At 32.4% G+C, this 12,108-nt stretch overlaps 1 protein-coding gene across 4 annotated transcripts; it reads right to left on the bottom strand.

The window, feature by feature from the left end:
• Positions 1 to 268: 268 nt before the first annotated feature.
• On the bottom strand, positions 269 to 3,627 carry LOC126634442 (transcription factor bHLH68-like). Of its 4 annotated transcripts, none has more exons than XM_050304962.1 (8): positions 3,174 to 3,625; positions 2,689 to 3,079; positions 2,454 to 2,528; positions 1,995 to 2,060; positions 1,683 to 1,748; positions 1,435 to 1,491; positions 667 to 711; positions 269 to 606 (listed from the first exon to the last, which is right to left on the bottom strand). In XM_050304962.1, the coding sequence occupies exons 1-8, from the start codon at positions 3,317 to 3,319 to the stop codon at positions 475 to 477; spliced, it is 978 nt and encodes a 325-aa protein (XP_050160919.1). In that variant the 5' UTR covers positions 3,320 to 3,625; the 3' UTR covers positions 269 to 474. The 4 variants fall into 4 exon arrangements, with proteins under 4 accessions (XP_050160919.1, XP_050160918.1, XP_050160921.1 ...); XM_050304961.1 differs by having other exon boundaries at positions 3,165 to 3,621; XM_050304964.1 differs by lacking the exon at positions 1,995 to 2,060 and having other exon boundaries at positions 3,165 to 3,627.
• Between the last annotated feature and the right edge of the window lie 8,481 nt (positions 3,628 to 12,108).

Genomic DNA, 12,108 nt, shown 5'->3' with positions numbered 1-12,108 from the left:
TATCAACAACTGTTGTTCAAAATATTTCAACCCAGGACCTTCGACCTTCAACAAAGTGGAGGCCATGCACTAAACCAAATGATCATCGACAAATATTAGCACGCACTTATTAAATAAAAAATGTTCATTTTATTCAATTTAGCTTGATATATTTTATGTCTCTAGTCCAAATTAATAGTTTTTCAATCCTTAGAATAATTAAGCTTGCAAGATCTTTATGAAGCTATACATCAAAAGAGAGAGATAAAGAGAGATGCATATGGAGTACTTCTTCCTACAAGAATACTACTACTACTACATTGAGTTTTTATTTAATTAGTAATTGAGTACAATATAAAGCTAGCAATAGTACACAAATCTAATTTAGATGCATAACATCATGGCCAATCAACCTTAATTTAAATTGCAACAGATTGACTGCTCATAATGTTATCTCATCCTATCCTACAGTAAAAAGCGTGCACTTGGGGTTAATTAAAACCCATTTCCATAAGCAGGAGCCCAATAATCAGTTCCATTGTCACTCCCAAGATGCTGAGTGCATGACACAGGAACCAAGCACAACCCCTTACTTCCCAGATCCTTTGCCTTATGATCTTGTGATTCCTGTAATTATCATAAAATAAAAAAAATAAAAAAAAAATCAATCAAATTCACAATATGCACCTGGTTAGGAGCGCCTTTGCTTTTCAGGCAGTTGTCACCCAACAGCTAAAAGGGCAAAAGAGACAAAAAGAGGGTATCACCATATGACCAGTAATTTTAATGTCAATTTCTATATCATCAATTCAACTTTTGATTCCAAATTCTAGTTAGGTATAGTGACTATAGTTTATGATCCAAAAGCATATTATGTTTTCAATTTACTTTAAATTAATACTACAAAAGTTTTTGTAAAGTTGAGAACCTAGCTTGTTCCTTGAGTGCTTTTCTTTATCATTAATAAAATAATTAATTTGTTAGATGCTTTAATTTATATATTCAAAGCCTCCCCTCCTTGATTTTGATGGTGTAATGGATCCAATAAAGCCTACCCGACCAGGGTCTTCGGGAAATGCACAATTCCTTTCTCCTTGTAACCTAAAGTAATTAAATTCTCCTTCATCAATTATATTATTTTAATTCATTAAGACACATAATAATTAATTAATTAAGTTAGCTAGTCCACATGCTTAGTTTCTGAAAGTATGAATATGTGTGAGAGGGAGAGATGGAGAGTGAAAGAGAGAGTTGGAACAAATTGTTAGGAAATATTTTTGCTCACCACCGTATTGTCATTTGATAAAGTTAAATTCTGAAATTTTGTAGTAGATAGATTAAATCACACACACATCTAACAATGATCTATACAGTAGTGGCACTCACCACCGATTTAGAATGGTGAAAAATGCACTAAACTGGTTATGCATTGGGAAATGGGATATAGGTACTTACAGACTGTTGGTTCCTCATGTTTTTTGAGGCACTGCCCAAGTAAGGGGAGCTGAGGGCCTGCAACAAAGGGAAGGGAAAAAGAAATAAAGTTCATGACCTCCATAATCCATATAACTAAAGAAGGTAAGAAAAAGCATGAATTATTGAAACATTAAGTGCATGCTCTCACTGATTCTGAGTTGCTAGCAGAGTAGAGTGTATATAATGTGTGTGTGTGTGTGTGTGTATAGTCTTGATAGAAACATCACCTGAATTTGACCCTGAAGGAATCCGATATACCCAATGACTTCTAACAGGACTGAAGCAGTGTCAGTCTGCAAAAGAGAAACAAACATGCACATACCACAGCAAACCCTTTATAAGTCATCTCTCTCTGGTCCTCTTAAATGTTAAAGAGAGAATCCAAGTGAAATAAAATACGAATAAAGAAGTAAAAGAACTGCGCTTTGATCTGAGTTTTTGGAAAATAAAAAATAAATATTTTCGTTGGATTTTATCATGGAAAAAGGAAACAAATCAAATAAAAAAACCTCAACAAATATGAAATTCCTAGTATTCACCTTCCCAAATGGGGAAACTAGTTGGTGAAGAGCTGTTATCCTATCACCTAGCTTCTCCTTCCTGACCTGGTTTACAGTAGATTTATAAGAAAAGTCATGTTAGAAGATAGTTAATTTAGCACTTGTTTATTTTGATGATGGATCGATCATATATATTGGTCACCAAACTAACCACAAGAGATTTACTTAATTTCACTTAATAAATGCTCAAAGAAAACGGGTGCATTTTTGCTCACCACCATTTAGAGTAGTGTATGTTCACCACCCTATTTATCATCGTTAGATGAGTTTGAATTTTGAGATTTATGCTTATCCACTACACGAATCTCGAAATTCAAACTCATCTAACGGTAATTAATAGGGTGGTAAGCATACACCACACTAAATGGTGGTGAACAAAAATTATCCCAAAGAAAACTACAACTACTAATTAAAAAGAAGAGAGATTTTTTTTGCTACCTTGAGAGGTGGTTGGCTTGGCGATTGTTGAACCCTGGCCTTCTTGATAATCCCACCAGTGGCAGTGCTATTACACTAGTACAAACAACATGCATATGGAAAATATAAATTAAAAGTAGAAAAATAGAAAACCGATATATAATAGAAACATAATTTAACGAACATCAAGACAAAACTTGAAGAAAACCATATATATATATATATATAGGAAGGGATATAATTCTCCCTTAATTACCTCAGATGAGTGATCTGCATGTTGGTTCCTCTTATTGTCAGTTTTGTTATAGGAGAAGTCCAATATATTATTAGTATTACTTGAACTAGTGACACAAGACCTAGGGGATGAAACTGGCATGATTTGAACTGGGGACCAAACAGGCCTGCTGCTGCTAGGTGCCTGCGGCTGAAATTCTTCGTCTCCATGACGAGTACTGCCCAATAAGTTAATGCTGTTCTGGGAACTAACCTCTTGCTTTATAATATTATCAACACCATGAGGAGGAAGAGGAGCCCATGGATACTGTGGAATCAAGATTTGGTCCTCCTCCCAATATTTCAACCTACTTTTAGGTTGAAAATTATGACTCAGGGTACCAAAGCTATCTTCCTGGCTGGACAATCCACCCCTGAAAAAAGATGAAAACATTCAAAATTTCAGTTCATAACACAATACTGTGTCAAAGATCAATCTAGAGAGAGAGAGAGGGGTACAAGAGTAACTGGTTCCAGGATTGTGGAGGCTCTAGGTTATAGTCAGGCAAAGAATTCAGAGGGAGTGAACTAGAAGATCCAAGCTGCACATATTCTGAAGGGTAGAGAGATGGTGGATGCATGCTGCTCCACCAGTTGGGGTTTCCGGCCATCATTTGTTGCTCTTAAGACCACTCCCAAAAACACTTCTTCAGTTCATGCGCTTGCTCCTTTGATCAAAAGATCACGCAAGGAAACCAAAAAAGAATTTCTCTTTGTTTTCCTCTCTCTCTGTCTCTCTCTCTCGCTCTCACTTTCGTATATTTCCCTGTATATACACCCAAACAAGACTTTGTTAGCTAAAGCTTTATGAGTACTGTTTGCTTTCTCGGATGAGGTCGAAGAAGCTCAAGTCTAAGACCTTTAAATTTTTTTATAGAGGATGGGGTTGAGAAACTTTGCATATTGTATGTTTTTCTTTCCATTTTCTAGTTTCAGTTGTTTAGTAATATCTTTTTTTATTCCTGCTTTTGCTTTTTTCTAAAGTGGGGGCAAAAAAAGCTGGGTGGGGAGTGTTTTCAGGCCCTCATAAACTAATGGCTCTTAAGGTTTACTTTAATTAGGGTTGTACCTTCGGGAGTTGGGCTTGTTTATAAATTGGAGTTAGGGTTTTGGGTGTAATAGCACTATTCATATCACATATACATATATATGCAATCTTTATTCTTAATGCAATAATTCACTTCAACAAACAAGCTACAGAATCTGAGTGGGTGATTAAAAAATACAGATGATGACTTTTGCAATAGATAATGTGTTGGGAAATAGTGGAAATTAACAATAGATCTAGCACAATTTTCACGCAATAAACAAAAATGTCATGCCTAAAATTTTTGGTCGTATGGGTAAACTGGATCCAACGTCCTATACAGTATAAATATATTATCAACTTACGTGCATGTAGAGAAGTTATGAACCCTGCAAAACAAGCTATAAAACAAAGAAGACAGATGATTAGAAATTAAAAAAAAAAAGATACTTTAGATGCGGTCCGTAATTCTTAACATTCTTTGACTAAAACCTTAATGATATTCAAAGTCTGATCAAAGTCCCTTGACTTTGTACACCTCATTATATTACAATTAATATTTATAGTTTTATAGTTTTGACATTAATTGTTTGATATTTTATGATATTTATAATCCTATAAATTTAAAATCCCTCATTATAATACTATTAGAAACGGTTACAATAAAAAAATTCAAACATTTTGATTGAATAAATGGATTAAAACTATGTAAAAATAAGAAATAATAAATGGCAAAAGAATGTATCCATAGTGTTAAAAAAAATTGGTACATTTCACATATAACAAAGTGGTACATTAATAAAGAAGAATGGGTACATTATAAATAAATTAGGGTACAGATAAAAGATTAAAAAATTATGAGTACAAATGAATTTTTTTAAAATATAGGTGCTAAAAGAAATTAATACATGGGTACAAAATAAAACTAAAAAGAAAATACTACAAATTTTAAAAAAATGTTGCAAATTAAAAGTGGGTACAAACTAAAAATATAAATATATGATACAAAGTTTAGGCATAAAACATAAATATACCATATGTAATTTTTCTATCATTGATTAAATATACAATGTCACGTGACGGTATACACATGGGTACAAACACAAATAAAACTTTAAAAAATATGGGCACAAAAAGAAACTAATATATGGGTACTAATTAAAAATGAAAAAAAAATTGGTACAAATTAAAAATAGGTACAAACTAAAAATAAAAATATATGATAAAAAATTTAGTCATAAGTATAAATATACTAATTGTAACATTTTTAACACTAAAGGAATATATTTAAAATAAAAATATTTTATTATTCAAATAATTAATGATGTTTTTATTATTCAAATAATTAATGATGTTATTAATATCCAACGACCTTGATCAAAAATTGAAAATGAATAGGATTTTAATCAATGGAGTAGCAAAAAAAAGGATGTTGTTTGTACCATACTTGACAAATCCCGAAACTACTGAGCATTGATCAACGTTATACCGTCAAGGACCCAGAAGAGTTTCCCTCCAACCAGGAGGCCAATCACAGCGCGACACGTGTCGACATCAGAAGCCAATCATAGTGCGACACATGTCAACATCAGAAGCCAATCACAACACGACACATGTCAATGTCAAAATGAAACTAGAAACTCTCTTCTATAAATAGAGATCATTCTCTCACAATATTTCCTAATGTCATTTGTACTAAATCATTCACTTGTACTCACTAAAGGAGAGCTTGAACCTATGTACTTGTGTAAACCCTTCACAATTAATGAGAACTCCTCTACTCCGTGGACGTAGTCAATCTGGGTGAACCATGTACATCTTGTGTTTGCTTCCCTATCTCTATCCATTTACATACTTATCCATACTAGTGACCGGAGCAATCTAGTGAAGGTCACAAACTTAACACTTTCTGTTATACCAAAGTCCTCACTGATTTTGTGCATCAACATATGTGAACCTAGTTTCTTCTAAAAAAAATTACACATTAAGAAGGGGAGACAAAGGCTAAGATGTCCAAAATATTCGAATGTAGAAAAAAAAACAAAAAACAATATTTTAGGATGGACTATCGTGTCAAACAACTCAAGGCATGAGCAGCTCTACCTTAGCTAATTTGTCAATAGAGGTAAAGCTCATCAACACATGTGGGTCATATTTCTATTAAATAAGTGACACAAATATGGTATGGAAATGATAATACTTAGATACTCATTATTGAGTACTCTATGTACTCACTTTTTGATTTGACATAATAAAAAAATGTCATGGGTTCTTATCTTTTAAGGCTAAAAAACACTAATAACATGTTCATTATTTTTTTAAGACAATAAAAGATTTGTCAAAATATCATTAGACAAAATCAAAAGTAGCGAGCACTCAAATATTACATGTATGGAAAGTGTGATAAAAATAATATTTTTATTTGTCAACAACCATATTTGCCTTCTCTACATAATTATTTTCAAAGCATGCGTGCATCATATCATTCATCGTCTTTCTTTTTTTCTTTTGTTGTTTTGTCAAAGTTACTTCATCATCTTCTCAGTATAACTAAACAATAAATACTAAACTAAAAAAAGCTGGACTTCATATTAGTCAGTAGTATGAACTGACCAAAGCTGGACTTCATATTAGGTCAGAAGTACGAACTAACCAAAGCCAAGGCCAGGATTCAATTTATATATCTGCCCTTTAAGATCATCCTAATATTTGATTCTTGCCTTACAAACAATCATGAAAGAGCGACATGGTAGACCCATGAACTAAATTAATAGAATAGTTGGATTGTTATAAGATTTTTACGTTATTTAATGGTAAAGGAACCAATTATTCTGATCAAATATTATAAATTTTGACATAATTGTTGATGATTATATTAACCATTTGAACTGTTTAATACTTTAACACGTACTGGACCTTTATGAATTAAAATCATTGATTCTAGCTAATTATTCTTCAAACAACACGAGTCCAACTCAAGTTATGTTGTCAGGATTTTTCAGCAAATAATGGTCTATGAAAAGAGGATTATATAGTACCTTTACTTAAAAAAATGGTATCAATTCCATTTAATTCGAACGATAATACGGTAAAGTTATAGGTAATTACATAATGATGACGTTATTATTCTAACAAAGTTAGTAGTTATATTAAAGACGTTCTATTACAGTGCAACAATAGATTTTTAAACTTAGATGTGATTGAATTATAATAATAATGTTTATAATTACAATATTGATGTCCCATTACCCTTTTTTTATTAGGGAGTCTTAATAAAAAAATAGACTTATTACTATACTCATTCTTAATCAAAATGACATTTTTTGTATAAAAGGTCTATAATGGGTCAAGCTCTTTTCTTTATTTGCTCTTATGCTATTATTTCATTATTGTAGCAGGATCCACAATGATGTCGACATTTCTGTCTGATTAAAATACATTATTTTGCATGATGCTATTCAACTTGTACTAATTTCTTTTGCTAATTTACCGCCAGCTCTTTATGCTTGCATCATGTTGTCGATATTATGCAGCTCTTCTTCTGTCAAATTGTTCCAGTACTGTTCATCGCCTTCTACTAGCTCTGCATCTCTTTCTCTATCTTCTTTTACCTTGTAATACGTATATGTTGTTTCTCCTTTGAAATTTTGAGGCTTCCAGTAGGGATGATGACTAATTTTTGTCTTACTGTAAATATACATTTCTTCTTCTTCTTACCTAAAATCTTCAAACTCATCTAAGGCTAGCATTTGGATCCCTCGAAATCTTAGAATATATTTGTATGAATGAGTCCACCTGTATGGGAAGATAGAGGGTAGTCTAAAAGACTCTTCATTAATCATGGCTATATGCCTAATTTTCTTCTTATGCATATGTACATACCAATCTGGAGGACTACTAATAAAACTTATGGAAATTTCTTTCCACTGCTCTAGATAATCTTCTGCTACTCTTATAAGCTTTTCAGGAAATGATTCTAGTTGAGAAATATGGTTAATGAATATTTTATCAAACTCTAATAGTAAGACTGAGGTAACTTCTACTAGATTATGCTTTTTCTGATGCTCATAACTAAAATGTCATGGTCTAAAATCTCTCATGTTAATCCTGGTTACAACTATATGCTAACCTCTGGTATACAAATACAACTCTTTGTATTATCACAAAAATATGGTGAATACATCTTTGTAATAATATTCATTCCTGGTTTTGGATCAAAGATGGGCTGATACAAAGCACATTGTAATTGTAATTGTAATTTTTTATGGACTATGATGCTTTGCTCATGATCTTATTTTGCATATTTGGTGGCGTTATCCTTAATTTTGCTTTTGAAATTTCTTCTAATAGGATATCATCTACTATTAAGTCTAAAGATAAATTCCTAAGAAAACCTTCATATCTTTCTTGTTTTTCTTTATCACTCAGATGCTGATGTTGCTCCTTATTTTCATGTTGCTTCATTTCAATATCTTCTTCTAAGAACTCAATCTTAATCTCTTTATCTTCTATAGGCTCATTAGTCTCTTGTTCTATGGGTTCAATAACCTCTCTTTCTTTATTCTTATGTTGATCAGTTTCTAAACCTATTTTCAATTCTCTTTTCAAGGTGTCACTTACCTTTTGCTGCATTCTAAGAGTTTGAAGTTCTTGGTTCATTTTGGTGAACTTGCTAAGTAATGACTCATGGTCTCTAAAAAGGCCTTAAAAGTTGTGTTCAAGAGAATGAATATGATGTTGGCTTTAATGGAAATTAAAATTAAAACTATCAAACTCTTGTTCTAGGCCTCTAATTAATTTTTCATGGCCTAACCTCATGCTTGGCTGTTTGATTTGAACATTCCAAAAATTATCTAAGAGAACATGTTGCCTATCAATGAGTTTTGGTACCCTTGGCATATACCTCAAAGTTGGATTTTTTATTCCTTCAACAATAGTGCCATTAAAGTTAAATGTGGATACTGGTGGTGATGCTGGTCTACTTATGCTATTTTGGAATCCATTTAATGGTGGAGGTCCATGGTGCATTATTATGCTATTGAAATGTGCTCTTCTAACTTGTGGTCTTGTGCTATTTGAAGATGATGATCCACGATATTTCATTTCTGTTCAATGAATTAGTCTTGATAAGATAACAGCTAATGTATTGTCACTACCTTTAATGTGTTCAAAAATTGGTTTAAAACCATTTCCTGTAATTGAATCAATAAAATTAACCCATTTTGCTGCCTGTTTATTAATATGTATCTTATTATAATGAGAAACTATATTTTGACAATCTGTTCTAATTGTAAATGCTTCATTATGTAAAAATAAAGAAAATGCCTCAAGTGAGTTAATTATTCCTAAAATTTCTAAATCTGTTGATGGTAATCTTGATTGTACATCACTAAATTTTCCTGATGAATACCTACAAACTTGTTCGTCAGACTTTGGTGACTCCTTATGCTTTTTCTGGTATAGTATACCTGCCTATCTAATGATGACGCATCTGTTTCAACTATTTTGTAACTATCATTTAATGGTAATGTTAATGGCTTAAATTTAGTAATTTCTTCCTTTATATTTTGAACTAATTTAATATCTTCACTATTAAAATACTTTTGTCCTGTTTTGCTAGTTCTACTATGTAATATTTCTATTTTTCTTCATAAATTAGGGATAAAATTTCTTGCATAATTTAACATTCCTAAAAATGCTTGTAACTGTTTTTTATCTTCTAACTTATCTGGAAATTCTAAGACTTTTTTAGCTTTATGATCTTGTAATTGTATTGTACCTGACTTAATATACATTCTAAAAAAATTATATATCTTGCTTTTCTAATGCCATTTTATTTTTTCTAATCACAATTTCATTATTGATAAATTCTTGTAAAACTATCTCTAAGTACTTCCTATGTTCATTTCTATTTTTTCTATGTACTAAAATATCAACTACATAAACTCTACAAAAATTATCATATTTCTTGAAAATTTTATCCATCTTTCTTTGAAAGATCGATGAAGCATTTTTAAGTCCAAATAGCATAACAAGCCACTCAAAATGTCCTTCTAAACAAGTAAAAGCTGTCAACTCAATTAATTCTTCTGCTAATCATATTTTCCAAAATCCTGATTTACAATCAAATTTACTAAAATATTTACTCTCTTGAATTTTATTTATAAGCACATCCTTATTTGGTAACTTATAACTATCTTCGTATGTATCATCATTTAATCTCTTGTAATTATAAACTATTATAGCCTTAACTCTCTTTAGCTTTGAATGCTTTCTCACAATAAATGATGTTGATCTATGTCTAGACTCCCGCTTCTTCAATAGACTCACAAGTCAATTCTTTTCTAGCGTTTCCATAGGATTTCTCTAGGGTTTCACTAGGAGAGTGGCTGACTTGATAATTACGGCATCGACCGTCCAATTTTCTAGGCCGTTTTGGGATTGTCGGAGTTAGGGGATCACAACTGGTAGTGTTGGCTGGTTTTGAATGAATGTTTCCAAGGTTAACACGGTTGTTGGGGGCAAAAATACTAGGGTTCTATTTGACAGGGTTGATAGCAGTACAACGACTGATGGAGGATATGGTGTTGAAGTTTGCAGAACAGCTAGCTTTCACTGAGGAAGAGCGAAGAATAGTCGTGGTTGATGATAAGGAGAGTGCTTTGCTTCGAGCCGATAAGGTTGGTAGGGCGAGTGTTCTCACGTAAGGCGTTTAACAATGAGAGATTTAAAAGATAAATGTTAAACCTTTGGCGTCCCAAGGCTAGGGTTACAATAGTGGAGATGAACGATGGGCTATTTTCTTTTGGATTTGATAGTATCCATGAATGATTGTTAGTGCAAAAGGGAGGGCCATGGGTGTATGATGGTGTCTTATTGGTGTTGGCAGAGGCGGACAACCTGGCGCACCCCACTAGTATCCCGTTGCAGTCTCAGGAGTTCTGGATCCAAGTGAAAGGTTTGCCTCTTGCTTATATGACCCGTCATATGGGGCAATTCATCAAAAATCATATCGGAGTGCATGTTCTAACTGATCAAAGCCAAAAAGGGGATCTGCTTGGAAGTATTATGTGCATTCGAGTTGAAATTAATATTACGAAGCTGTTTCATCGTAATTTATTGCTTTCTATTCAAGGCACGGATGTGGGGATTGACTTGCGCTATGAAAAACTACATATAACCTATTTCATATGTGGAATTATTGGGCACATGGAAGAGCAATGTGTGAAGTTCCAGGGGAAGAATGAGGATGCCGTATGGTCTTTGGTTCCAAAATGATGTGTTAGGAGATACTTACAGGCGGCCACAAGGTAAACGATTTAGTTTAGATCCATCGCAGGTCTAGTCCATGAAGGCACCGCTGCATGAGGAGGAATGGGAGAACACAAGTAAGACAGCAATGAAGGAATTGGGAATGCTGGAAGAGGAACAGACGGCAGGTAAGAAGGAACAGTCAATCAGCGAACAGTTTGAGGTAGGGATGGATGATGTCGTGTTAAATTGTGGTACTATGCTACCTGACTTGAATGCCACGGTTGCGTTGTTGCTATTGCTACTTGTTGGTGATTATCTCATCTATCATCATATATGTATACTAATGCTTTTGTGCCTACTTGTGTTCTGATTAATCCTGTTATTCCAACTAATATTGTTCATATGTAAATCTGACTAAAATGTAATTTTCTTAAATGAGTAATGCTTCTTTATTAAGGAAATTAAGTGTAACTTCTTTATCAATACAGTTAACTTAATGTTGACTGATGCTACTTACAATTCTACTTCTATTTTCAAATAAACCTAATTGGTACAACTTATATTTATTTCTCTGTGTTCTCTCAAATCATATTCTGATGAATTCTTGTGCTTCTTCTTCATTTGGGTAAATATCTTCAGCTCTAACTACTTTTTCCTATTTTACTAAAGAGTTCCATTTTTCTGTTATCAAAAGGATTTATCTTAGGTCTTCTAATATGATTATTTCTGCTATGAAGATGCACTATGTAAAACTTGATTTTTTTTTCTGCTATTTGTTCATTAACTTGATCTAATTTTTGAACTAAACTTAAACCTAATTGGATAATTAAATTATTTTGTCTAATAGGGGTATTACTACTAGCTACTGGTCTTGAAAAATCTGTTAAACCTACTGGCTCTTTATCTAACTTACTAATTTCTTTCAAAGCTTGAATATATTTTCTATTAGTTTTAGAATCGGTAATTAAACTAACAATCTATCTATTTTATTATGTAACTTATCTACTTGTTCACTCAAATATTTTTGCACTAATTCAAAATTTTGAACTTCTAAATGATTATTTCTAGCTAAGATGTAATATAATCTAAATTTTGTCTAATTGTTTTTATGGAATTTTTCTG

The sequence above is a fragment of the Malus sylvestris genome, chromosome 9 (assembly GCF_916048215.2).
Source record: "Malus sylvestris chromosome 9, drMalSylv7.2, whole genome shotgun sequence".
Classification (NCBI taxonomy): Eukaryota; Viridiplantae; Streptophyta; class Magnoliopsida; order Rosales; family Rosaceae; genus Malus; species Malus sylvestris.
Note: the sequence above shows the minus strand (reverse complement) of the source record. Positions and strands in the feature narration are given on the sequence as shown.

What these genes read in the sequence shown, in the direction of transcription:
- LOC126634442 (XM_050304961.1), bottom strand. Translation starts at nt 3,319, where the DNA reads ATGATGGCCGGAAACCCCAACTGGTGGAGCAGCATGCATCCACCATCT. An exon ending in CAAGCCAACCACCTCTCAAG is followed by an intron (nt 2,061 to 2,453) that starts GTAGCAAAAAAA and finishes ACTGTAAACCAG; the next exon opens with GTCAGGAAGGAGAAGCTAGG. An exon ending in GCAAAGGCGCTCCTAACCAG is followed by an intron (nt 607 to 666) that starts GTGCATATTGTG and finishes TGATAATTACAG; the next exon opens with GAATCACAAGATCATAAGGC.